Source organism: Camelus ferus, chromosome 14 (assembly GCF_009834535.1).
Source record: "Camelus ferus isolate YT-003-E chromosome 14, BCGSAC_Cfer_1.0, whole genome shotgun sequence".
Classification (NCBI taxonomy): Eukaryota; Metazoa; Chordata; class Mammalia; order Artiodactyla; family Camelidae; genus Camelus; species Camelus ferus.
This window is the reverse complement of record NC_045709.1, coordinates 24,340,183-24,367,781: the sequence shown is the minus strand read 5'-3', so window position 1 is coordinate 24,367,781 and position 27,599 is coordinate 24,340,183. Positions and strand designations below refer to the sequence as shown.

The window sequence follows — 27,599 nt, the reverse complement described above, 5'->3', positions numbered from 1 at the left end:
CTTGGTCAGAAAGTTCACCCTGAGATAATGGCCCGAAGCGTCTTCTCTTTTTTGGCGGAATTTGAAGAGAGGGTTGTGGTTACCTTGAGCAGAAATGCCCAAGGCGGCGGGGCCCTGAGCAGCAGGGGCGTCACGGGGGAAACGCAGGCACCCCTGCCCCAGGCTGTGTGGCTGCGGCAGGAGGAGGGAATGGACCGCAGAGGGACAGGAAGGAAGGCCAGGCCGTGGGGTTTCCAGCGGAAACACAGCTCCTTTAGTAACCTGCATTTTATCTCAGAATCTGTCCAAAACGAAAGCCTTTCGACATAGAGAAATGCACTCCTCATCAGTCACGTCAGAAGTCAAGTCGTTCTTGCAAATCAGAACTACAGTGAGATACCGCTTCATACCTGCAGGCTGGCCATCATCCAGAAGTCTACAGATACATGCTGCAGAGGGTGTGAAGAAAAGGGAGCCTCATACACTGTTGAGGAGAATGTAAACGCATGCAGCTATTGTGGAAAACAGTATGGAGGGTCCTCAGAGAACTAAAAATTCAGTAACTGTATGAGCCAGTAATTCTACTCCTGGAAAACAAAAACAGTAACTCAAACAAATCCATTCACCCCAGTGTTCACAGCAGCATTATTTACAATAGCCAAAATATGGAAACATCTAAGTTTCCATCAACAGACGAGTGGATAAAGAAGATGTGGTATATATACACAATGGAATACTAATCAGTCATAAAAAAGAATGAAATTCTTCCATTTGCAACTGTATGGATGGACCTGGAAGGTATTATGCTCAGTGAAATAATTCAGACAGACAAAGGCAAATACTGTATGTTTCCACTTATATGTGGAATCTAAAAAATAAAACGAATGAAGATAAGACAGAAACATTCACAGATATAGAGAATAAACTAAGGGTTACTAATGGGGAAATGGAAAGGGGTAGGAGCAGGAGAGGGGTGGAGGATTAAAAGGTACAAACTACTCTGTATAAAATAAACAAGCAACAAAGATATATTGTATAGCACAGGGAAATACAGCCATTATCTTGTAGTAACCTTTAGTGGAATGTAATCTATAAAATATTGAATCACTATGGCATATACCAGAAATGAATACAATATTGTAAATCAACTATACTTCAATTTAAAAAGTCAGGCAGTTCTATTTTTTGTTGTTTTTGTTGAAGTATAGTTGATTTAGTGTTGTGTTAGTTTCAGGTGTACAGCAAAGTGATTCAGTTATATATATATATATATACACACACACACATATGTATTCTTTTCCATTATAGGTTATTACAAGATAGTGAATATAGCTCCCTGTACTATACAGTAGGTCCTTATAGGCAGTTTTGATAAATACTGATTTATAATAAGCACATGACATATGTTAGACATCATATTGTGTGATGTCAGTTGTATCATTTATGAGTTTTAGAAATCTAAATGTTTTGGTGTGGTGCAGCCTCTTTAAGACAAGTGATTGCCCAGAAGTGCTGTTATATCAGACTTTCTTGCTCAGACATTGGTAGCTAAAACACAATAGGAAGGGTAGTAAACTCCTTTTACGTTGAAATATTTTTCAATATCCAGAATAATACAGTCTGATTCAGAATTACTATAAATACATTGATGACCTTTGAAATCTTGAAAGCATAATTAAAATGAAAAAAGTCCTTGCATTAAAAGTTATTCCTATATATCATAATGTTATACATAGCATTACAATTCCTCTGTAAGAAAAATGTGAAGCAAAATTGCTGGCCTCACATAGAATCCTGGATTTCCGTCTAACCTGGAACATCCCTGGTTCCTTTGTCTGTGGCGTGATAGCACTCGGGCACTCATTCTGGTCTGCACAGTGTGAGAAATGCACTTCCTGGCTATGTTTGCCATAATCTCCAGAACCAAAATTGTATACCTATCAGTGAGTTCCAAACGGTACATATTCCAACAGAAGTCTCACTTGTCTAACAAATAGAATTATAATGTGTCCTGACTATCTTTTAATCACCTTCCTCTTTTCCCACTTGTCCTTAGATTACTAGTAACTATAGCTAACTTAAGGACACCTTAGAAAATAGAATAGCATGGCAAATATGACCACATTCAGGAATCTTAACAATTCCAGCATTTATTGTTAATTAATTTTAATAAATCTCGAAGCAGTAAACGTGTTTTATTTGTTTTAATTCTAGGAGTGAAAACTGGTGATGTGTCCCTGGACAGTTCCCCGGAGAAGGAAGTTGTGCAACTCACTAAGTAACTTACTTTTGATCCTTATGACTCGACAGTTTGCAAAATGTTTTGTAAACCTCATGCACAGCATTAAATGCTGTTGGCACCTCAGTGTTTTTGCAGTATTTTAATGGATCTTGCTTATCTAACTCTTTATTATGTTTTTATTTAAGACTTACTTCAGCTGCTATACTGATCCTTACTTTTATCCCGTCAGTATTATAGGAGATTAGACGTAATTGTTAGATTGATTTTAAAAAAGAAGACCACTGGAGATGAGATTTGGGCGGTCTGTTCGCTCTGCTGCCTTACTGAACAGCCTTCAGAGTCAAGGTGTTACTCTCTACCTGGTATTTTTTAAAAATGGAGATAACATACATGTGGAATCTTCAAAAAAAAAAAAGGGCACAAATGCACTACTTATTATTTTAACTAAGATGGCTGATATCTTGAATGTGTGTCAGCACATCTAACCGTCCTTTATGACTGGATTACCGCATTCTGTTGATTCTTATTTTGTGGTTGGCTTTATTCATATGATAACTATGTAAGTTTAAAAGGCTGAAGCTCTAAACTGTCCTAAGAAACAATGAACAGTACATATATGTTAATTAAAGAAAGATATCCAGAATAGATAAATCCAAAGAGAGACTGTGAAGTGGGGGTTACCGGGGGCTGGGAGGAGGTGTCCGTAGAGGAAAGTGCTTAGTGTGGAAAGAGGTTGTATTTTGGGTGGTGGAAATGTTCTGGAACTAGATAGAAGTGGTGTTTGCACAACACTGTGAATGTACTAAGTGCCACTGAATTGTTCGTTTTAAAATGGCTAATTTCTAGACTGTGAGTTTCACTTTAGTAAATTATTTAAATAAATAAATAATGAAATACAAAAAGAAAGAAAGAAAAGAAAGAAAGAAAGAAAGAAAGAAAGGAAGAAAGGAAGAAAGGAAGAAAGGAAGAAAGAAAGAAAGAAAGAAAGAAAGAAAATTTTTTAAAAAATGGAAATAACACAACCTTCCCCACATGGAGTACATGAGTCTGAAGTTCTGTACGGCCCCTCACACTGCAGGCCCCTAACTGCAGCATCAGTTAGACATCATCACGTTTGGTCTTAAGTTATTTGTTGATCTTCATGTTAAAAGAGAGAACAAATATCAAAATTAGAAGTACAGTTTAGGAGAAGCCTGACACCTTCACGTCATTCACTCACGTGTTTGTTTGTGTGCACGACACCTTTATCTGGAAGGGGAGTTGGCGTGGCCTGCCTGGAGTGACCAGCTTTATGGCCGGAGCCCGGGAGAGCACGGGTCTCCTGTCCCTGCAGAGCGGTGCGTCCCCGGTGCCCCTGCCGGTTCTCCTTCACCTCTGCTTCTGCCACCGCCCTCCAGGGCAGACCCCCACAGTGCTGGCATTGGGGCCACAGGACTGTGCAGAGGGGACCCAGGCATTTCCCAAGACCTCTCAACCATAGAGTCTCCAAGGAGGCGTTAGGGGCTTACAGTGTATTTCATGTGAGCTAGGAGATCTACGTTTTTATGGAAATTCTGTTTAGTCTAAAAGTTCATTTTAATGTTAAACTTTTATTACACAAATTTCAGGTTTTATGCAGAGAATGTTGAAATTCCTCATTTTCCTCAAGATTTTGAAGTTGCAAAATACAACACCTTGGAAAAAGTAAGAGTCTGGTTTCTTTTTTTTTTAATTGAGGTATAATCAGTTTACAATGTTGTGTCAATTTCTGGTGTGCAGCACAATTCTTCAGTCATACACAAATATACATATATTCATTTTCTTATTCTTTTTCACCAAGGAGTCTGATTCTATTTGGGGGAAAAAAAATGTTTGAAGGCTTCAATTTTTCCTGTTTGATAATTTTCTCATTCATTTGAAAAATTATGCATATCCTGAATAAATATTCCTTAATTTATCAGTTGATTTTTAATAGTCAAGAAAATTGTTACATTTAAGATTTAATGTTTAATTTGTTTAGCATTTTCTATAAAAGAAATGCATGCTTATAATAAAAATGTAAACAGTACGAAATCTTAATAAGACATTAAAAATAAAGGTACTCCTCCCTGTTCTTAACAGTTTCTTATATTTTCAAAGAGTACATTTGACACCAAGTATTTACACTATGTTGAATTTCCATTACTTTTCATTAAAAAGAAAAACAAAAACTTTTTCTCCAATATCATACAAATGCAAAATAACACCAGCATTCAAAATGATGCTCCATTTGTATTTTTTAGATATTTTAATAAAATGTAGTGTAGAAATAACACTTCCTTGTGATTAAGAAAACATCAAAAGCAGTGCAGTTTAAATATACACAGATGAGTCTGCAGGAAACATACTGGAAGGAAATATAAAAAAACCAACAGTGACTAGATATCTGTGCATGAGCTCAGGTGACTTTTATTTTTTCTGTTTACTTTCTGTATTTTCTAAATTAAATCTGCTGTTGAACGTGTATCTATTTTGTAATCAGCATTTTTAAATGGCACATGTGGGTTGTTACTGAATGAGTCCAGCTTATGAAGGAACACCCTGTTTTCTAGGCAGGGCCGCAGCAGGGCACGGAGAGGGCAGTGGTGGAGCTGCGGTGCTCCCAGGACCCGGGGGCCCACACCTTCCTGATAGCCGCCCACTTCCTCCAGGCCGACAGCGCCAAGGTAGGGGCTTCGTGCTGATGCCTCGGGTTTATCCACCCTGCTAGTGACTCACCTGCTTAGAACTGGGCACGTGAACCAGCCAGTGCATTAACTTTTTCTTTTTAGCTGGTTAAGTTTTGAGGGGTGGAGGGTGTTCTTCTGGGATGTGGAGGTGGGAGAGCAGGTGAGACCGCACTGCCCAGAGCAGCAGGAATTCTTGGCAGAGGGGGGCATCCACTGGGTGCAGGCTCCTGCTTGAGCCACTCATGGAAACGCTCCCAGTGGTTACACCATGCAAGCAGTCCCCTCACTCACTCCATTAATCACCTACTGTGTACCAAGTAATCCCGTAGAGGCCAGAACCCACAGACGAAAAGACTTCCTACCCGACCTGTGGGGAACAACACACCACTGCAGCCCCCCGAGACTGAACTGTGCTGAGATGTGTATGGAGTGTCGGGGGCTCGGGCACAGCCAGGAAGGCTGTGCAGAGGCCATGATCCTTGCTTGGTCAGTGTCAGGTCAAGGGCATGGTTCCAACCAAAAACAATTACAAAAGGAAACCCAAAGCCAAAACCTAAAGTTCAAATAAAACCTGCAGCCCCCATCAGGGTATCCTCTGGACGTTCAGACTTACAGGAGGAGACACCGTGCAAGGGGAAGGGGTGCTGTCCAGGGGCCCCTCGTCTGCCTTTGACAGGACCTGCCAGGGTCCCCGCCTTTCTCCTCGCCCAAGGTTGTCCTTTATGCTTGCTGTCTCCTGGCTCTATCAACGCCTCTTTCTGAGGCATTTTTCCTTCCATCCCCTCCCCTGATTTTCCTCATTTCCAGAAAGCTAGAAAGCCAGGCCTCAGAGCTGATCAGAATAACATGTAGAAGACAGTGTGGGCTCTGAGGGGCTGTCTGAGGCTCTTCGGTGAACCACACGTGTCTTTTTTGCAGGCTGTGCCTGCCCAGGCTTCCGCCTTACTTTCAGGTTTTAGGCTGTTTTGTGAAGAATGGAAGATGTAAGTAATTCTTTAAAAAAAAAAAAAAAAACTAGTTTCTAAGCTCCTGAATGTCAGGGAACTAACACCTCCTTTGTGTTCCGCCCCCAGGGTACACAGCAGGTGTTCAACAAAGACCCTTCTGTTGGTAAGTTACCATATCCTCACCTCCTAATCCTTTGCTCCATCTGCTCCATCCTGTAATTCACAGACTAGAAGACAATTCTCTGTGAAGGAGACGTCAGCAGATGCAAGCGAATACTATGAAAACTACATTGAAGAGCTGAAGAAACAGGGATTTCTACTGAGGGAACATTTTACACCTGAAGCAACCCAGCTAGCATCCGAAAAGCTGCAAACGGTGGGGCTGATTTCTTCACGTTACTTTGTGTCACTGACTGAGCACCTTTAATAGGAGCGCTTCCATGATGACACATAAGCTGGCGGGAGATAAAGTGGGAGGTGAGAGAGGGGAGGTCAGCCGCCGAGGGCTGCGGAGCTGAGCGGGAGCGGCCCCGGCGGAGCCACACCCCACAGCCTCCAGCGGCGAGCCTCCAGCCCTCAGGCGGCGACACTGAAACCTGGGCCCGCATCCCTAGCCCTGGGTGCCGCTTCACCTCTTTGGGTTTGGTTTGGGTTCTGGTAGGGGGAGGTAATTAGGGTTACTTGTTTACTTATTTCACCGGAGGCCGTGGGCACACACTCCCGTACCGAGCTGCGCCTTCCCCGCAGCTGCCCGGCCGCTAACGCCCCCGGGAGCTCGCAGGGCGAGGGGGCGGGCAGAGGGGGAGGCGCCGGGAGAGCCGAGGAGGCGGGGAGGAGGCGCCGGGGGAGCCGGGGAGGCGGGGGGGAGGCGCCGGGGGAGCCGGGGAGATGGGGGGAGGCGCCGGGGGAGCCGGGGAGATGGGGGGAGGCGCCGGGGGAGCCGGGGAGGCGGGGGGGAGGCGCCGGGGGAGCCGAGGAGGCGGGGGGAGGCCCCGGGGGAGCCGGGGAGATGGGGGGAGGCGCCGGGGGAGCCGGGGAGGCGGGGGGGAGGCGCCGGGAGAGCCGAGGAGGCGGGGGGAGGCGCCGGGGGAGCCGGGGAGATGGGGGGAGGCGCCGGGGGAGCCGGGGAGGCGGGGGGGAGGCGCCGGGGGAGCTGGGGCGGGGGGACGAGGGCGGGGCCGGGAGGGCGGGGCCGGGAGTGCGGGGAGGCGCCGGCAGGCAGCGTCCCGCCCCGCGCTCGGTGGCTCCTCGCAGCTCCGTCCGGTGTGTTTAGACCCACCCGCTCACGTAGAAGTCTTGCTGCTGTTCCTTTGTTACTTTGTTGTCGCAGTTGCTTTTGGAGGAGGTGATAAATTCAGGTGTTCCGAGCCAGGAGGTGAGCGCCTTGGTGGAGATGGTTTGGGCAGAAGCTCTCGGGCGCCTGGAGCACACGCTGTGCACACCTGTGAACAGGATGAGCCTTAAGGATGTGAGTCGAGGGGCTTTGACGCAGGGCCTCGAACGCGACTGACCTGCCTCCTGCTCTGTCAGACCGCCTTTGCCCGAGCGCAGGTCCAGCTGCTCCACCTCCCTTTGCCCGCAGCCTGGAGGTGGGGACACCGGGCGTGGGGAAGGAGCGTCCAGCGAAACCGGGGTCCTGGGAGGATGCCCCTGGGTCGGCAGGCCGGTGGCAGGCGAGAGGCTGGGGCTGGGACCTGCCGGGTCGCGTCGGCCCGGCCCGCAGCCCGCTCTCTCACTGCCCTCGGGAGCAGGAGGTGCACTTGGCGTCCTGCGAAGGCGCCTTCTTAACTGCAAGTCGTTGAGGGAGCGAGTGAGGATGTCCCCGGGGTGCGGCGCACCACTGCCCTGTCCTGTTGAAGTAACAGATCGTCTTCCTCTGTGGAGTTGAACTGATTCATTTCCAAAGAAGGAGGTTTCCTGGGGTAAAGTCCGAAAGTGCTTGTTCAGGAAGGTTTCATTCCTCGTCTGATCCTGACGTCTCTCCAAAGCTCTCCTGTGGAGACGGTCACCCGCACAAGTGCTCCTCTCCGTGGGGACGGGTGTAGACACAGACCCACGGAGAGTCGGGACCCCCAGCCAAGCCCGGCTTTGGAAACGAGGTGCACCTGTAACCGCACGGCCCTCGTTCTACGACGTGTCCGCGCAAAGCAGGGTCGTGATGGACCCAACACCGTGTTAGGTGTCTTTGTGCGTGTTCCTCTACTCTCTCTAGATTATCTGATTTAGGTTTTTTTTTTTTAACATTTTTTCATTGAGTTATAGTCATTTTACAATGTTGTGTCAAATTCCAGTGTAGAGCACAATTTTTCAGTTATACATGAACATATATATATATTGATTGTCACATTTTTTCCGCTGTGAGCTACCGTAAGATCTTGTATATATTTCCCTGTGCTGTACAGTATAATCTTGTTTATCTATTCTACATTTTGAACTCCCAGTCTGTCCCTTCCCACCCCCTGCCCTCTTGGCAACCACAAGTTTGCATTCTATGTCTATGAGTCTGTTTCTGTTTTGTATTTATGTTTTGTTTTTATTTAGTTTTAATAATCGTATGTCATCTCCTATGTAAAGGTGAGCAAGGCCGAGGGAACCCTCCTTCTAGTAAAGGCGGCACTGAAAAATGGGGAGACCGAGGAGCGACTGCAGACGATGATGACTGAGTTCTACAGGCTGATCCCCCACCGGGACGGCGTGGCAGGAAGGGTCACCCTGAGCCTGCTGGCCAAGAAGGAGGACCTCTGCCAGGTGAGGCTCTGGAATACAAATGCCATTTAAAATTTGCTGGGTCAAGTGGGGCCTTTTCAAATCTGATGACAAAGGTAACACTGAACCACAGAACTTGCCTCCAGAGTTTGCTCGATAACAAACTTTCATGGAGCCGTTTGGGGCCGTTTGTTTGTGGAAGCAACCTGAGCCGTGCACTCACGTGACTGTTGGAATCGTGGTGCGGGTGCACGTGCGCCAGCACTGACAGGCTGCAAAGTGACTTTCCAGATCAGGGGAGGAGTCAGGTGTAGGGCACCGTGGTCCATTCACCTGGAGGCAGTGTTGTCGGCAGGGTCCGCTGCTTCTGTCCAGTGCCTCCTGTGGGCGACAGCTCCCCTTGCGGCTGCTCCCTGTCCCCCCATCCGCTTACAGCTCACAGCATCCCACCTGGAGTGTTTCTGTCTGTGTCTCTTGGAGGAAGCCCCCAGCAGAGAGGGCTTTTTAAAGTGAAACAATTTTTTTACAGCACAGTTCTTCAGTCATACATGAATATACGTATATCCATTTTCGTAATCTTTCTCACCATCGGCTATTACAAGATACTTAATTTATTTCCAAAAATAAAAATTTTAATTGAAGTCTAGTTGATTTGCAGTATTGTGCTAGTTCCAGGCATGCAGCAAAGTGTTTCAGTTACATGTGTATATGTGTATATAGTATATATACTTTTTCAGATTCTTTTTCATTATGTATTACAAGATACTGAATGTAGTTCCCTATGCTCTACAGTAAATCCTTGTTGTTTATCTATTTTGTATGAAGTATTTTGTATCTGCTAATCCAAACGCCTAATTTATCCCTCCCCCTCTTTTACCTTTGGTAACCATAGTTTACTTTCTATGTCCATGAGTCTGTTTTTGGTTTATAGCTAGAATCAGTGTCATTTTTTTAAGCTTCCACATATAAGTGATATATGATATTTGTCTTTCTCTGTCTGACTTACTTCACTCAGTATTATAATCTCCAGGTCATCCATGTTGCTGCAAATGGCATTGTTTTATTTTTCATGGCTGAGTAGTATTCCGTTTTATAAATACACCACATCTTCCTTATCCAGTCATCTGTCGGTGGACACTTGGGTTGCTTCCAGGTCTTGGCTGTTGTCAGACTCTTACTTCTTTGGTCAGAACTGAGTCGTGTGTGTCCCTAAGCCAGTCGCTGTTGAGGTGAATAGAATTACCAAGACTGCTCAGAAGTTGGCTGGGTCTCTCTCAAGCTCTGGGGGAGGAGCAGACTCAGTCCTAAGAGGAGGCATGACGGCAGCTCCAGTGTCCGCCCCGCGCTGGGTGAGGCCTGCATCCCTGTCTGGCTCTGGGCTGCCTTCTCTGGGCTTGGGTTTGGGACAAATCCAGAGCTTCGTGACCTCCAGGCTTCAGAGGGATTTGCAGAGGGGAAGTTCTACACTTCCCACCGATCCCCAGAGGACTCTACAGTCCAGAGTAATTGAGGAGCCAGCAGATGAGATGAGCCAGTGACTGAGGAGATCAGGGACCAGGGTCAGAACCATCACCTCCCTGGCGCCCAACACGCAGGACCTCAGCTGCTGGCTTTGCGGCTGAGAGGGCGTGTGTGGTGCCTCCCAAATAGTTTTAATTTAAATTCTATATTTTCAGTAGGTAATACATCCATGTGACTCAACAGTCAAAATCGCGTCAAAAAGGTCCCCTCTGTCCCACCCTGTCCCCGCCAGCTGTGCAGCTGCCCCCACGACGGGCAGCCATTTCGGTTACCTTGTTTTCTGTTCACCATTGCTTCACACAGATAAGTCTGAACGTGAACGTACACATGTACACCTCCCCCTGTTTTACAGAAGAGTCATTTCCTCCCTTTACCGTTGGCACCCGCTCTCCTCACCGGGTGCGCCTTTGCTCGGGTCCCCGGTGCACGGGTGGGCACCCCCCGCCAGACGTGGCTCTGGTCCCTGGATTTTGCTGCTGCAAATGGTGCCCCAGGGAATACCCTGCGTGTGTCATTTCAGACATTTGCAGGGGTGGGGGTCTCTGAGACACGCCCCAGGGGCAGAAGCGCAGGCTGCAAGGACACGGGCATCTGTAGCTGGGGCGCATTTTGTCTCTTTGGGGACTTGTTCCGTGTTGCCCTCCCACCGTCAGCAAAGGAGAGGTTGTATTTCCTGTCCTCTTAGCCGGTGAGTTTGTCAACCTTCCAGACTTCCCAAGCTTGCGAGAGAAGCGGCCCCTTGCTGCAGAGAGCCTGAGCACCTCTCCAGATTTTAAGCGACGTTTGTGTTTCTTCTTCTATGAAGTTTGTCTCTTTTTCTTTTGGGTCTCGATAGTTTTCTTCATGATTTTTAGGACCTGTGTACATTAGGGAGTTTCGTCTGTGATGTGAATTGCAAATACTCTCTGCAGTTTGTTTGTTTGTTTTTTTTCTTTGCTTATGGTGAGTGTGGTGGTGGTGGTGGCGATTGGCTTGTTCTGTTTTACCATGCAGAAATGTTTTACTTTTATGGAAAAATGTGTCAGTCTTTTATGGCTGGTGGATTTGAATTACAGTTTAAGAGCCCCTCCCCACGCTGGTGGCAGCAGACACCTCCTTCACTGTCTCTTGGGTCTCAGAGATGTGAGACCAACAAGTCCCTACAGTAAATGTGACTCAGACCATTCAGGAGCTGTGTCCCCTCATGCGAGCTCCTGACCTGCAGGACACTGTCCTTGCTGCGGGGACCTCTGAGCCTCACTGCCCGTGCACCCAGTGAGGACAGTGACACCGGATAGGACAAGTGGCTGATGTGGATGAAAGGAATGACGTTCTGAACACACCTGCGTAACAGTCTTGTCCGTGCTGACACTGTTATTATCATTGTATATTGTGCGGTCACTGAGGCACTGTGTCAGCCTTAACACACTTACAGTCCAGGCAGATATCAATCTCATGCTTTGGGGAAAAAAGCTTTTGAGAAAGTGTAATACAATATAAATATTTTGATAATTCTAACATGTGTGAATCATTTCCACCTACAGCTAATAAGAGACATGGTTAATGTCTGTGAAACTAATTTGTCCAAAGCCAACCCGCCGTCTCTTGCCAAATACCGAGCTTTGAGATGCCAAATTGAGCATGTTGAGCAGAACACAGAAGAATTTTCCAGAGTCAGAGAAGAGCTACTGCAGAATAACCGCAGGTGAGCATGCGGGAAATGTGTTAGGGTCGGCTTTGTGTGACGCTGTTTCGGATTCCGTTGGTGTTGATCTCCGTGGTTGCCCGCCGTCAGCATGATTGCGGTGTGATGGCGGTGACTTGTTCCATGTCTGCAGCAGGGCTCGGGGCCACATTCTGGGCTTGAAAGCACTCCCTACTACTCCATTTCTCTCCATTTCGAGTTTACCTACTCTTGCTGAGAATTACATTTTAAAGCTTTAGATGGGAGACTATTGGTGTACATTCTCAAATACTGTTTGCATTCTGAAGGGTATTGCATAGGAAAACCCACTCAAATTAAGATGTTAGAATGCAGAAATATGGGCGTGGCAGCTTCTAAACTGGCCACTCCAGGGCGTGGGAACAGCTGAAACCCGGAAAACAAGCCGAGAGGGACAGTGCCCCTGATGTGGATCTCCTCGCAGACCACTCTCTCCCGTGGACGCACCTTCTGCAGCCGGGACAGCAGCAGTGGAACAGCAGAGGCAGACCCTGCTGGTCAGCACCCCGTGGACTCGCCATGGCCCAGGGTCTGGAAGCTGACTGGTCAGGGCCCTCCGGCCAGCATGCGGATTAACAATATAAGGCATCAGCGTGCAATGGAATATTATTCAGCCATAAAAAGAGGTGAAGTCCTGATACCCTGCTGCAGCATGTGAACCTCGAAAACCTCCTGACAAGTGAAAGAAGCCAGACCCCAAGGATCACATGCCGCATGAGTCCATTTACGTGGAATACGAGGAATAGACAGGTCAGCCCCAGGGAGACCGAGGCAGCTCCCTGGGGCGGGGAGGGAGCCAGGAGCCTGCCAGCTGGGTGGGTGTGGGCGCCCTTTCGGGAGGGGTGTTTGGAGCCGGGTGGAGGTGGTAGTCACAGAATGCACCAAATAACACTGCACTGTGTTCACAACAGTGGATTTTATGTTATGTGAATTTCACCTTCGTTTAAAAAAACCCCTTCCTGCAGATCTTCTCCAGGCTTTGTTTCTGTATATAATCGGGTTATTTTGACTTCTTGATTTGATTTGATTTTGACCCTCCCCTTGGTATCTAGAGTCTGGTAACAGTGGAGGCGTGCTCAGGAGGGGTCCCCGCTTCCTCCAGGGGTGGAAGGAAGGAGCTGCTGCGTCTTCAAGCCCTGGGGAGGGTGCCGTCAACCCCGTGATGCCCTCCCGGAGGCCCCTGGAGCCCTCAGCCCCACCCACATGCTAAAAAGTTCATGCAGCAAAAGTGGGCCTCTCCCTACAAAGAGATTCCGCTGCTGTGAAAAGTTAGGTTTTCTCCATTTCATGTCACTAATAATGACTTTTTCATATTAATTATTTCTAGTTATAAAATTCATATTCTTTGCTAAAAGTTTAGAAAATGTGTGAAAACATGAAGAAATTAAAGATGACCCCAAGTCTTGCCACCCAGAGGTAGCCCAGAGACGGCAGGACCACTGCTGGCTCTCTGGCGTAGAACGTACGCCCGGTGAGGAGCTGGGGACCAGCTCTCGGAAAGAAAGGCTGTCATTTGTAGCTGGCTGATTTGCTGGGCAGGCCCCCCTCCACACCCCAAACCTGGTGCTGGGCAGCCCCCCACTTCCCCGTCCCTGTCACCCAGACCCACTGCTGACGCCCCCTCCCTCACCCTCACATCATGGGTTCTGCCTCCAGAACACCTTTAATCCTGGCTTCTTGCCGCCTCCCTGACGTTCTGTGCACCTGCCCCGTCCCATTAATCTCCCTGAAATGACCGCTTAGAGCGTAGCAGTTAGACTGGATTCTGCTGCCTCCCTTAAACACCACCTCCAAAGAAAGGCCCCCTTGGCTGCTTTCTCCGACCCTGGCTGGCTCGCTCAGCCACACTTAGGAGCAGGTGTTGTTGAATTCTTGATTTCTGTCTCTCTGGTGAGAACATGGGCTCCACGAGGCAGAGACGGTGCGATCTTATTTCCAGAGCTGGCAGAGTCCTCAGCTCAGAGTGTGTTTGTTGAATGAATGTGTGAGTGAATGAGTGAGCTTATTCAGGTTGTTTATTCCGTACATTACGTATTTGACAAAATTTGGGATCACGCTGTACGTAAGGTTTTGTAACCCACTTTTAAAGCTTATTTTACTGTAAGTTTTGCTTCGTATCCTTATTTATTTTTAAGAGTGTGATTTCTTTAGTGGCTGCATAGTATTTCCAAGACATGCTGCGTTGTGAGTCATTGAATAAGTTCTCTAATAATTTGGGTTTTCTGCTGCTAATGACAATTTTTTATTTTGCTTTCGATCATGTAGTCTCAAGGTTTTCTTCTGATTCTTACAGTAAGAGTCCAGTGAACATCTTGCAGATATTTAGAGTTGGCCGAGCGAGTGAAACCACAGAGTTTCTGAGCCAGCTTGGCAACGTGAAGGCCCTGCTACATGGCTCTCCTGTGCGGAGCTTCGTGGGGATCCTGTCCCGGTAAGCACGTGCCACTTTTGCTTTCGAGTTTTCAGCCTCACACAGGTGAAGGGTTTCCTTTTTATCTAAACAACATGGGTGTCTTCCATTAAAATCAGCCAGCTTATTGGATTCCAGACAAAACTGAACACTGTGAATTATAATTGAATGTATAATTTAAGTTGTGTACTTATTAAAGTGTAGTGCATGGCTGTGAAATGCTTCTTGAAGACTGTATTTTGTGACGAAAGGGGGTTCTCTGTGTGCTGACTCCCCCCTTCTCTGTATCTAGTCTAGGAACGTGCTAGAAATTAGTGCCCAGATACTGGGAATTCAAGGCTTAACTGTAATCATCTGTTTGCTTTGAATAACCAACTAGTACTGGGGCTGGAACGGAGGTCTTGGGGAGCAGGGGGAAATATGAGTAAATCCGGATCCTTAGTTAAATACCTACGAAGAAGCTTAAGGAGAGACATAAGATCCACCAGAAAAGCTCTAACTGCTGCTGACGCACCCAGAAGACGCTACCCAGCAGGACGCAGGTCTTCCTGGAACTAGCCTCTGCGTGTAGCGCCATCACAGTAATGCTCCTAACAAGATGTTTTTAAGAAATGAAAAGCTGACTCCACAGCACATTGTTTTTTAAATTTGACTTTACCAGGGTAAGAATATTAAGGGAAGATCAACCAGTCAGGCATTAAAAACATATTTTAAAGCTTTACTGAGTGAAGCAGTGAGGTGGTGCAAAAGTAGACAACTCAACGGGATAAAGAACCCACGAATAAACCGAGAACCGTAGGGGACTTCATGTGTGATGAGAGTGGCTTTTATCTCTACGGAAGGGCTGTATTTTCTTACAAAGTTGGATCCTTACCTCATTCCTCGCACTTCAACTCCACGCAGAGCAAAGATTTTATCATTTAAAATAAAACTGTAAAAATAATCTTTGAGTAGGAAAGATCCCACTACCCCTTTGAGCAGGTCTAAATCCCAAAGACCATTTCACAAAATGAATTCCATTTGGCAGTACAGAACTCAACGTGCAGGTGTAATAAAAGGCGGATGTCTCCCTCCCCGCCTTCCCAGATTTCAGCACAGTCACCGTTGATCACAGAGCGTCCTGAGAGGGTGGAGGTCCGGGGAGCCCGTGTAAGTTGGCTTAGCCGTGTCCCGCTGGGCAGCCCGGGCAGGTCAGCGCAGGGATGGGAGACCAGCCTTGGCTTGGTCCGTTTTCATGGCACCTGGAGTTCCTTCTGTGGGGTTAACTTGAAACACATTTTTCTTTTCATTTTCATGCTAATTATTTATGTATTGTCTTCTAGTTGGTGTATATTTTCAGCTTTATTGAGATATGATTGATGAATAAAGCTTGTGTATGTTTAGGTTATACAACTGATGATTTGATGTACAGATACATTGTGAAATGACATCCACAGCCAAGTTAGTTAACAGTCTGTCACCTCGTGGACTTAGCTTTTTTCCTGGTGGTGAGGACACAAGATCTACTCTCTCCCCAGATTTCAAATATGGACCACAGGCTTTCACACTGCGGCCCCCTTGCTGCATGCCGCGTCCCCAGAACTCACTCCCCTGGTAACTGAAGCGTTGTAACCTTTCACCAGCATCCCTCGTTCCCACCCCCACCAGCCCCTGGAGACCACCGTTCTACTGTCTGGTTTTGTGAGTCTGACGTTTTTAGATTCCACACATAAGTGGAGTCATGCGGTATTTGTCTTTCTGTGTCTGGCTTATTTCACAGAGCAGAACGTCCTTAAATAGCACCTGTCCCTGCTAGAATTATGAGGCCATAATAAAAGATTCCTTTTCTCTAGTAAATCATTATACTGTTCTTTTTTTAGTGGGTTGCTTTTACCCAAAGCAGTTGAAGATCGTGGCGTGGAGAGAACAGACATTGGAAATCTCGGGAGTGGAATATACTTCAGCGACTCACTCAGGTCAGCGCGTTACCTCCTTAACCCTGTTAGCCCATCACCGGGGAGACGCTACGGAGCACTTGCTCTGTGTTGTCCTCTGTCTTCCCTCAGTGATGGGTTTCTCACTGAACAGGTGATTAAAGCAACCGATTTTCTCAGTTTTGCAGAAGCCTGTCTTGCAGTGGATATTTGGGAAAAGATATTTGAAATCACCTCAGTGATTTTACTGTCCTAAGAGCTTTCCGCTATATTTTCTCACTCCGTCCTCACAGCAAAGCCCTGTGTCGGTCCTGCTGATGCCCGTCTCGCAGACGGGGACCCTGGGGGGCAGTGGGGGTGTCTTGCCAGAGGCCACACAGAGCTTTGTCGTCCTGCAGAGCCAGCAATCGTAACTTCTACAGCACGTGAGCTCTCTTCTGAACAGGCTGTCCATTACCCATGATCTTTGTGTCTGGAATGTTTCTTCTTCAACATCCTCGTTAACATCTGTCCTCATTACAGCCGCAGAGTGTGGAGCTTTCTAAGCATCAGGCTACATGCTTCAAGTGCGTGGTCTGAACACCTCACAGCTGGTGTTGTGACATCATTTTATGAAAAGGAAACAGACTCACAGAGGTTGTCACTTGCAAATCAAACCATAATGAGGCCATTTCACACTTATCATATTGACAAAAAAAGTTCAGCACCTTTAGGTGCTGTTGAATCTCCAGACACTGTTGTATAAATTGACAGACCCTCTAGAGGAAGCTTGGGCATTTTCTGGGAGAGCTGACGAACGCAGTTGATGGTGGGCTCGGGGATCTGTGGACGGGCCAGTGAGCCAGGAAGCAGGGCTCCTCCATCCCGGCTGCGCCCCGGACCGCCCCGGGGAGCCTTAGACAGCATGGGTGCTGATTCCACCCCGGATCAGCTAACGCGGGATCTTGGGCGAGATCCAGTAGGTTTTCGCCTCGCTGGGTGATTGTAATAGTCTGTGCTGAGCATCACTGCCCGGTGAGGCTTGTCTTCCTAGACCAGCAAGGGTGCAGAAACGACTGCGCTCATGGACGTGATCTGACAGCGGGTGGACTGATGAGTCTTGGTGTGGCCACGTGGCGTCCTCCCTATGCAGCAGTTTAAACCAGTGCCCTAGAGCCGCGCGTGTCAGATGGGTGAGCTTCAGGGCAGAGTGTGGAGCAGCAACTGCTGTGGGACTCCGCGTGCAAAGTGCGAAGACAAGAAGAGTTAACATTATTACCAAGGGACACACTCCTGCATGTCAACACGGTTAAAGACAGGGTGACACACACAAAAGCCCAGGCGGTGACGAGGTGCCCTCCGGGTGCGGGGAAGGCGACCGCGTGGGGCGGCGTAGGAACGTTGGCCATGTTCTGTTTCCTGAACTGGGCGGCAGCTGCGACCAGACTTAACGTTTACGATATGGAAGCTCTTCCCTGTGTACAAAACATTCCAAAGTAAAAATTTTTCTACGTTGAGGTATTTTTCAAAAAGTAAACTGGCGTGTATTTGAATTTAATCAACTGACGTCCTCAGTGACTGTGCACAGAGGGGTTCTGGTGAGGAAGTACAACCAGACCAAACTGCAGGGGGCTGCAGGCTGGTTCGCACACGGGCCGGAGAGACAGCTGCTGAACTGGGGGTCGGGGGGTGTGGAGCCAGGCAGGGATGGGCGGGGGCAAAGCCAGGGTCCCACGTTTGTCAGTTACAGGGAAGAGAGGTGTGTGGGAGGGACGGAAAAACTGCTTATTAAAAACAGAAGTGCAAGTGTTAGAGGTATGTCCCCAAAAAGATGTGCTCCCAAAGGTGTCCCAGCTGTGCCCCTGACACACAAGTTGCTTCATTAAGGCTGCTGGTTCCTGGAGAAAGTTAGACAGGATCTCTCGTTCGGGCATCACTTGAAATTTTGTTTTTCTACTTGGATCCAGAAGGCTTCGTGGGAGCGCAGCGCTGCCTGTCCCTTGACCAGTTCTTACTTGGCATTTAATGGTCTTTCTGAGCTTTAGTGCCGAGATTCAGCCTACTTTTCCTCCTGTGTGTCTTGGTGGCCAGTGAGGACCCGCAGGAGCAGGGGGTCCCCGTGTCCCTGGAACAAAGCACTGGGCGCCACGAGCACGCGGGAGGGCGGTACGTGCTCCTGACAGTGAAGCTTCAAGTACACATGTGAATAATAAACTTCTAGACGGACTCTTTGGAGACATCTCGGCAACAGTGAAATTGGGACTGTTGTACCAGCGGCGTCCTCTGAATACTAGCTTCCCCGCGCGCGTGGTCAGTCAGTGTCGCCTCGGAGCTGTGGGCTAAGGCACGCGTGTGTTTATTCCCTCTCACGCACAGTACGAGCACCAAGTACGCACGCCTGGGACAGACGGATGGCACCAGGCTCCTGGTGGTCTGCGACGTGGCCCTGGGGAGGTGCGCGGACCTGCGTGAGAAAGACTTCTCCTTGACGGAAGCTCCACCCGGTTATGACAGCGTCCACGGGCTTCCCGGAACAGCCGCCGTCCCCACGGACTTTGAGGTACTTCTGCTGAGAAGCGGAGAGGCTCCTGTTTGTATTAAATACATTTACATTTGAATGAATTCAACATTTTCTAAATTAGCAAACATGAAATTCTGCTTTTATGAAAACGTTTGCCTGTAAAAGGTTTTCCCCCCACCTATTAATTTGTTTGTTCTAGGATGATGAATTTGTTGTGTATAAAACTAACCAGGTGAAAATGAAATATATTGTTAAGTTTTGTATACCTGGAGATGAAGTAAAGGATTTTCATCCGTGTGGTAATACTGAATTAGAAGAATACAGACCTGAGCTTCCGAAGTTTTCAAGGCTTGAAGGTAAGACACTTTTGTTTTATGTGATGTTTACAGAATGCAAACACTGTATTTTCCATGAAATTTGTATTCATGTTTGTTAACTGTATCTATGACCTCTTGCGTGAACACTTCATTTCTTTTTCTATCTTGTAAATATAAAAGCCTAGGCGCTTGAGAGAGGTTAAGTGATCTCAGAACCACGGGCTACTTCATTAACACTTGGCAGCCGAGCCCAGCTGCTTCAGGGCGATCGGCGCTGCCCTGACCAATTTAAGGTGCCAGCGTGCACAGGTGTAGTAATGAGGGTGCGTGACGAGACCGAGGTGCAGCCTTAGAACCAGGAAGCTTGCCCCTCACTAACGAGGCTGCGTAGCCCCGGACGAGCCACATGGCCTGTCTGGGCTCAGCCTCTCTCCTCTGAGAGGGAGACCACCATCTCCATTAAGCGAAGGTGCCCCAAACCTGCCGCGTGGGCTCGGATGTTAGCAGTAGGACACGTGTGGGACAGTCACAGCGTCTCAGAACATCATGAGCCCAAACTAGCAGGATATTAATTGACAGCATTTAAAACACATTAACATAAAAAGAATTTTAAAAATCACACTAACGTTTTAAACCGTGATCAAGTTATTTTTTATCAGAAACGTGTGACCTCACGTACCAGAAGGTGACTCTGACTTTTGCCCTGGGAGTCCCTGAATGAGAGGTCTGGCGACAGTGTGTGTTTGCAGCTCTAAGCATGCCTGCACTTTTGCACTCCTAGTTTGGTCATGGACATTCTCAGTCTGCTGTGTGAGGACGTGGGTTTCCCGGGACTGAGATCCGGGGGCCTCCAGTGGGTCCAACTTCTGTGGCGCGGTGAACGAAGGTGACGGACCAATTCACGGTTACAGGCCAGGGAACTTATTCTTAAGACCTTTGCGTACTTGCTGTATATGTTTAAATGCATGTCTTCCAAGTGTTAGTCTGACTCTGAATTTTTAGGCTGACTCCTCAAAGTCAACAGGTTAAAGAGGCAGTGTCTCTCCTGAAAATGTTGCCCCATTTTCTCTTGTGAGTTCACCTTTCAGAATTGGCTGTTGAAAATCATAAACGCCATTTGTTCATTTTTCCTAAAATGTAACATTTGGAAGGGAAAGGAGTAAAAATCAAGATAAAAATAGACAGTCAGAGGTGGCTTTAAACCCTAACACCCACATTTCCACCGTGCAGATCACCAGTTACCAGACTCCAAGCCCCTTCCCGACGTCCAGGCCGGCCTCCAGGACCCCGCGGGGAACGTGGTTCCTCTTGAGGACGTTCACATCAAGGGGAAGATAATAGACTTCGTAGCCCAGGTGTGCGCTCTGTGGCCTGACGGTGCTTAAATTAACCCGTGTTGTGACTCGTCCGTGCCAACTGGATTACAGTTGCATGAACTAAACCAAACGTGCATTTCTAAAATTCTTTCATCCCTCGAGCACCTACTGCATGCCCGGGACTGTCCTGGGTTGCAGGCCTACCGGCCGCAAGGAACAGCACGAAAGCTCTGCCCTCAGAGAGCCCGACTAGGCAGTGAATGTGGTAAATACGTACAACACGCAGTGCGTTAGATGGTGGCGCTGGTGTGGAAAACCAGAGCAGGAGGGCTTCGAGCTTGTGAACAGGATGGCCAAGGAAGGCCTCACTGAGCACAGACGGGCAGGAGGCAGGGGACTGGGCCGTGTGGACGTCAAAGGGTGGCTCATTCCCAGAGGGGAAACAGCACGTGCAAAGGCCCTCAGACGGGAGTGGGCCTGATGTGGTCAAGGGGCCCCAAGGAGGCCACTGTGGCCAGAGCAGAGCAGGGAGTGTGGTTGGAAAGTGGGTGGGAGAGGCGGAGGGCGGCTCTCATCAGGACTGGACGAGCTGCCCCTAACTCAGTGAACTGGGAGCCTTTGGGAGATGTTTGCCGAGGAGTGGTGTGTGTTCTAAGGGGTCACGCAGGCCACGGTGCTGGGAACAGCCTGAGGAGGGCCGGTTAGGAGACAGAGGTCAGATTCTCTGGGAGCTTGTTAGGACCTGCTCTTGGGAACAACACCTGAAAGAGAGCAAGGGAGGCGGGACCCCGGGGAGAGGTTGGCAGGTGTGACACGGTGGAGTCCTCCGACGGCCCCAGAGGGACATGACATCCCAGAGATGTTCTGAATGGAGGAAGGGGGCCCGGCTCTGTGCCCTGACCCTGGGGACCAGTCACTGACTGTGGCCATCCCTGGGGAAGGCCAGAACCTTGGGCGAGGCCAGGGGTCGAACACAGCATCCGTGCGGGTGACGCTGAGGAAACTGAGTCAAGGACGGCGGCTGGGACAAAAGTGCCTGGGCTGGGGTGGGACGCGGGGCCGTGCCTGACAGGGTGGTGGCCGTCCAGGGGTCTCACTGACGGGCGTGCAACGTCAGGGACTGGGGCCTGAGCACCTGGGAGGATGGAGCGCGTCTGCCTGAGGTGGTGGGTGGCAGGAGGACCGTGGGGTCACCTTTGGCCACGTGATGTAGGTGCCCATGTCCAGATGGAAGATCAAGGGGGCGCCTGCTTATGAGTCTAGATGTCGGAAGAGCTAACTCCCGGTGGGGGTCACCAGCATCAGATGCTGTTTGAAGTCACAAGACCACAGAGATCAGCAAGACGGTGGAGCCAGGGAGCGGGGGCCGAGCCAGCGAGGGGCCCGGGAAGGACCCGCCAGTGACACAGCAGGAGAGTGGGTTTTCCAGAAGGACGAACAAGGAGGAAGGAGCGGTCTGCTCCAGCGAAGCTGCTGGTGGACCCGGCGAAATTTGGGCTGGACGTGGCCATTGGACTCAGCAGTGAGGCCTGGACAGCCACCTTTTGAAGGAGTTGGGGGGAGAGAGCTGAGTTAGAGTGAGTTCCAGAGAAAAGTGGAGGAAGGAACTGGGAGGCAGACAGAGAAAATGACGGAGCTGAGTAGTGGGATCAGAACATCTTCCTTTTACGATGTAAGAGCTCAGCCCGTGTGTGAGCGGGGCTTCCGTCCTCTGGACGTCACTTCCGGCTGGATGCCGGCTGCTACTTCTAATCTGATGAGGCTGTTCCCGCGGGGAGCTCTGCCCCCAGGGAACTCGAGAGTGTGCAGTGAACTTTCCGCGTTGGGGTCGGGTCAGCAGCCTGTGGGCTGGCCTTGAGTGTCCAGGCAGGGCCCGGCAGCAGGGGCCTTGCCCATCATGGCCCACGTTGGATTTGTCGGAATGAGTTTAATGTTTTCAGTTTAAACTAAACTAAACCAGTGGTTCCATTTGAAGGAGAAAGATTAAGACGTCAAAAACATGTGTGGTGCGCTAGTGTCCGTTCTGAGTCCTAGTAAAACTCCTTTATCCTGTTGTCGGAAATGTCTTCCCTTTTGGGTGCCCAGTCACATGACGTGGTGTCAGAGAGCGCAAAGTGGACAGAGAGGCTGACCTCTGGGGACTCGTGTGCGAATCACGTCCATCAACCCTTGTCTCTGCGAATGTCTCTCCACCTGGTCTCACGGAGTATGTGTGCTTTTCCTTCTCCAGGTTGTTGTTTTTCAGACGTACACAAACCACAGTCACGTGCCCATCGAGGCAAAGTACGTTTTTCCCCTGGACGACAAGGCTGCTGTGTGCGGGTTCGAGGCGTTCATCGGCGGGAGGCACGTGGTGGGAGAGGTAAGGGGTCCCACCACTGCTCTGTGGTTTCTGTTTTCTGCTCACCCGAGTTCGCTTCTGCAGATCCGTGGCTGTAGGGTGCGGAACGGCCTCGTCATAAAGCGAGTGTCCTCTGAAGAACCAGGCCCTGCCAGCCTCCACTCGGGGTCCCTCCCTGACGACCTGGCTTCTGCTCCCACTGCCCAGTCTGCGGCGGGCAGCGCCCGGCGGGTCCTCTGCCGATGCACTTCAGAAGCTGGAGAGGCACGTTGGAAAGCTGGCGAAAGCCTGATGCGTTTCTGCAGAAGCTGAGCCTCTGCTCCTGCCGTCAAAGTCAGGCTGAAGTGAAGGCTGTTATGTTATAACCTTTTAAGAAAATTTGTACCAAAAGAAATAAGTTGATTCATTTTTGTTTATGCTAAGATTAGCCCACAGTTGCAACCCTCACATTGTATCAGATTTAAGATAAACTTAATTTATTCTTTTTTTGTTCAGTGTAAAGTCCCAGACTTTCTTCCCGCTATTGACTCTGTGAAAACTTTTAAGGAGAATTCTCTTCCTTTGGCCTTTTCTGATTCAGACTTGTATTAGATAAGTACATCGTTGTGACCACTTTAGATAAGTTTCCATTCGTCTTAGACGCTTAGTTTTCTGTTTTTTAACAGAAAGATTAAGATGTCAGAAATGTGGTTTTAATAAACATTGATGAAATTTTCCTTTTTAAGGTCTGAAATCACGATTCATAGTATGACTGGTGTACATAATCTTTTCCAGGTAAAAGAGAAGGAAACAGCCCACCGAGAGTACCGAGAAGCAGTCAGCCGAGGCGACGGAGCGTACCTGATGGACCAGGATGCACCTGTAGGTCTCCGCCGTCGTCTGTTAGTCCCGTGTACTTCGGAGAAAGGGGGAGAGATGGAAATTGATTTGGGATAAGAAATTCGTCGTCCTAGAAACTGGAATAATTCTTGCTTTTTTAGGCCCTAGAGTTTCACTTGGTGTTAGCGAAGGGAGGTCGGACACATCTGACTTATTTAAATAAAGGAGGAAATGGCGTTAAGATAGCAAATGAGTAAGAGCTATTTCTGTCACTGGGAGCTGAGTTTCCCAGAAGTGACAACAGAAAGGAGCCACTGGGACAGGTGATTTTCATTTTCTGACATTTTCCCTGGAACTAAGCTCACCAAGCTGTTCACCTAAGTGTCACCAGGTTGTGTCTCAGGAGGCATTTCTGCAGGTCCTGAGCTGGTCCAGGCCCTTTCTTTCTGGCTATTTGCTTCGAAAGGACTGGAACGAGGGGCATCTGGAGGGAGGAACACCTGCTGTGTCCACTCGCTTCCCTCCAAACTGCCCCTCCTGTTGCCGTGGCCTCAGAAGCAGGCCGCCAGGGACCCACCGGCCACACCGCACACCTGGGAGCCGGCCTTCGCTTCTGCCATCCCCTCCCCGCCCTCCCGCCTCCAGGTGCTCGTCTGTTTCCTAGCAGACGTCTGCGGAGTCCGCCCGTGTCAGCGCCTTCCCTAACCCGTCACTTACCTGAGGGTCCATGTTTTTCCCACGGTTACGGGGGACGCCGGGGCCGGGCTTATGCGGCCTCATCGCTCTCCGTTCTCCTCCCTCCACACCCAGCCGCCAGAGTGCCCCGACGTCCCCCGGACAGCGCCGTCTGCGGAGGCCCTTGCTCCTCTGGCGGAATGCTCTAACTCTGCTTGCTTGCTCGATTTTTAAAAATTAGCTTTAAAATCTTAGCTTAAGCATTGTCGTGCCTTTCCCCAGGTTGGTGCCTTGCTCTCTGCTCCCACCAACAGTACATGACCCCCTCACAGCCCTCAGTGTGCTCTGTCCGGAGACGGAGGCCGACCTTGCAACCCCGTATGTAAGCGGGGAAGTCACAGGAGAGTTAGATAAAAAGTTCAAGGAGAAACAAAGAAAACTTCAGGGCCAAAACCACGGCTGGAGAGAGTGCCCAGCTCCTGTGGAGAAAAGATTCTGAGGGAGTCAAAGACCCCTGTGTTGGGGTCCCAGTTACCCCAAAGCGCACGCCCCCTCCGTCCTCAGAGCTGGTCACTCTGTGGGACTCAGTTCACTTGGTTGCTTGCAGCTCAGCTTTCTGTCTGACGGGTTCAGGGCAAGTTAGGATTTTGTAGGTTATCTGGGTCGACGTGATGGAAGGGACGTCGTGCACCTTCTAGATCCTACAACAGACCTGCCACCCCACACGCTCAAGGGCGCCTCAGAAGATCCCCCGGCCTTCACACACTTCTCTTAGGGCCGAGTGCTGTTTGTCCCCACCCTGCAAGTGGGTGTCCTTGATGTCAAAAGTAACCATGTACGCCTTAAGTCTGTGTGATAATAATGTTATAGTTAATCTAAAGGCACTAAGTAGAGTGGGGGCTGTGCTTGGTGGGGGGTGGGTCGAGAGATTCTCTGTGTGGGGTCAGAAAAAATCCATCCAGCCCCTCTTTCCCTGACCATGAAGTTGTTTCTTGGTTGCAGTGATTATCCATACCCACAGAAAGAAAACAAAATACCTTTTCTGAAAAATAAAATGATGACTATTCCGTAAGATGAAAGAATTAAGTGAGGGCCAAGCTGGTGAAAACGGCTCTCGGTCTGCAGCCGCCAGTGGAGCCGCTCTGGGTGCTGTGGCCACAGAGGGGCCGTGTGCAGGGGGCAGAGGTGATGCTGGGTGACGCTCTCTGAGGGGTAGGGTCCTGCTGCCAAGGGACCTGCTCTCCCTAAGCCCCCTGTGGACGCCACACTGTCCCCCGCTGGGGACGGGCTCTGGGACTCCCCTGTAGGCTGCTTCCCTTTTCTGAGGAAGGACCAGGCAGGTTGCAATTCCAGGAGGGACTAAGCAGCAGGGAACAGACAGGCTTTTGAGGCACAAGCGAGGTGACATGTTTCTATTTCAGGACGTTTTTACCGTCAGTGTTGGGAACTTGCCCCCCAAGGCTAAGGTCCTTATCAAAATCACCTACATCACAGAGCTCAGCGCCCAGGGGGCCTGCGCAGTCTTCTTCCTTCCCGGCACCGTGGCGCCCTGGCGGCGGGACAGAGCTCTCAATGAAAACACGCAGGTTTGTACACGTAGGGTAAGATGTAAAGCAGCTTTTTTTGTATGAGTTATGCATCGGGAAGAAAAAATTACCTAAATAACCTAATCATTTGGGCATAAAGTCAATTTTAGCGACATTCTCATGTTTAGACACATGTAATGTCTGTGAAATGAAAAGAATAAACACCCTAATGTGCTCAGCGGTTCTGTTTTTATTCTATTCAGTCACTTAAAATTTTGTGTCTGTACCCCATGCTCATTATGGAGTATTTAGATAAACATAAAGAATGCAAAGAAGCCAAAGGGGAAAATTTAAACCATCCTTAATTCTGTCGCCACAGATAGTAGCCCAACCTCTGGGTAACGCTTTGGCGTAAATCCTTCCAGACTATACTCTGTGTCTGTAGAAGTTGTGTGTACACGTGTGTTGTGTGTGCGTGTGTACATGGGCGTGCACATATGTCCGCGTGTGCACTGTGTACTGTGTGTACACATGTGTGCATGTGTATACGTGTTGCACGTCGGTGTGTGTGCATGTGTGCACTTGTGTGCGTGTGTGCACACAGACACGCGTATGGCTGAAATCTCTGTAAAATGGCCACACACCATCCCTGGTGTCAGCTGCGTTTTAAGTTACTGTCCATCCATGAGCAGATGCTCGTGACAAAGTGAGTCCAAAGTGAGACCAGCCGTCCCGTGGCTGTGGCTCTGGTGACATTAACTCAGCCTGGAGTCTCACGGTGACCCTTAGCAGATGCTTATTTGTATATTTTTTTCTTTCAACAGGATGCAGTAGAGAAGATTTGTGTGAAGGAAATAGGAGCAAAGCAAAGGTCAGCACCTAAAATACAAAGCCTGTCAGTTAACCCTTCAACGGACGTTTGCTTTATGCTTTTCATTTCCACTTAAAATTGTATGAAAGACCTACAAGCAGTTGTCTAACATTTAAGACGTTTGGCTAAGCCAGCTTTGTCCTCGTTTCTGGTAGCTTTTCCCTGAGCATGTCCGTCGAGATGCCGTACGTGATTGAGTTCATCTCCAGTGACTCGCACGCGCTGAGACAGAAGGTCAGTGGGTCTTCGCTTCCACGTCTTCAGAACTCCTGCTTCAGCGTTCATTCTGTTTTACCAAAGGCACACGGTTTGCCAGTTAGATCACGCACGACCGCCTCCAGCAAGTCTCCCTGGCCCCCCCAGACCAGTGTCCAGAGACCATGAACCGCTTTAAATATTTTAGCTCTATTCTGGTGGCTTCCAAAGCTTTAATTTTTTTCCTGCTTGTTCCTGATTCATCTGTTTCAAAACCTAGCACGACAGATGGAAGCAGACCCTCTTACCTCCTCTCACCCACTGTCCACTCCCCTCCCCTTTACTCCGAAAGCTGAATTATGTTTTTGGTTAAAATCGATAGTCGTGGGGGGGAGGGTGTAGCTCAAGTGGCGGAGCGCACGCTTAGCTCGCGTGAGGTCCTGGATTCAATCCCCAGCACCTCTACAAATAAATAAGTAAACCTAATGCCCTCCCCCACCAAGGAAAAAGATCAAGAAAATAGTGCTTAAATTATTATGACTATTTACACTGAGCCAAGAAATGTACTAGATGGCATATTTTTTTCTTTTTACTTCTTTATGTAGTTTTTCAAGTTGCCCTTTTCACTTAATTTTCTAGAACTGTTCCTTCTCACTTGCTGTAACGTGTCAGCTGAAACCCTCCATCCATGTTTTTCTCCATCAAATGCTTCAGGTGATCCACTGACCTCCCGCGAGTCCCCGCCCCGCCGCTGCCCTGGCCTCCCTCACTTCTCCCCGAGAGCTTTCCTCTGCAGCCTCCTCTCTCTCGTTCCTCCATTTGGCAGAGCACAAGCTCCGCTAAGGCCCTGGGGCCTGAGAGCGTCCTGGCCCGCGTGCCGCCCGGGCCGCTGGGCGCGGTGACGGATCCCAGGCTGGGCCACCTCTCAGGAG

At 49.0% G+C, this 27,599-nt stretch overlaps 1 protein-coding gene across 6 annotated transcripts in view; it reads left to right on the top strand.

Annotated features, from left to right (window-relative positions):
• PARP4 (poly(ADP-ribose) polymerase family member 4) overlaps positions 1 to 27,599 on the top strand; it is a 67,582-nt gene that overhangs the window by 8,103 nt on the left and 31,880 nt on the right. For 5 of the 6 annotated variants that reach the window (XR_004325825.1, XM_032496535.1, XM_032496536.1 and 2 more), the window contains 17 exons: positions 2,194 to 2,257; positions 3,829 to 3,904; positions 4,792 to 4,905; positions 6,082 to 6,231; positions 7,186 to 7,323; positions 8,430 to 8,603; positions 11,606 to 11,766; positions 14,078 to 14,215; positions 16,054 to 16,149; positions 18,463 to 18,646; positions 18,807 to 18,963; positions 20,155 to 20,279; positions 22,471 to 22,602; positions 23,356 to 23,442; positions 25,497 to 25,661; positions 26,426 to 26,472; positions 26,628 to 26,706. Coding sequence is in view for 5 of the 6 variants with exons in the window: in XM_032496535.1 (XP_032352426.1) it covers positions 2,194 to 2,257; positions 3,829 to 3,904; positions 4,792 to 4,905; positions 6,082 to 6,231; positions 7,186 to 7,323; positions 8,430 to 8,603; positions 11,606 to 11,766; positions 14,078 to 14,215; positions 16,054 to 16,149; positions 18,463 to 18,646; positions 18,807 to 18,963; positions 20,155 to 20,279; positions 22,471 to 22,602; positions 23,356 to 23,442; positions 25,497 to 25,661; positions 26,426 to 26,472; positions 26,628 to 26,706 (2,087 nt within the window). In the remaining variant the exon portion in view is untranslated. Of the gene's footprint in view, positions 1 to 2,193; positions 2,258 to 3,828; positions 3,905 to 4,791; positions 4,906 to 6,081; positions 6,232 to 7,185; positions 7,324 to 7,352; positions 7,778 to 8,429; positions 8,604 to 11,605; positions 11,767 to 14,077; positions 14,216 to 16,053; positions 16,150 to 18,462; positions 18,647 to 18,806; positions 18,964 to 20,154; positions 20,280 to 22,470; positions 22,603 to 23,355; positions 23,443 to 25,496; positions 25,662 to 26,425; positions 26,473 to 26,627; positions 26,707 to 27,599 lie in introns of those variants that run through there. The other variant, XM_032496537.1, reaches the window with a different exon arrangement.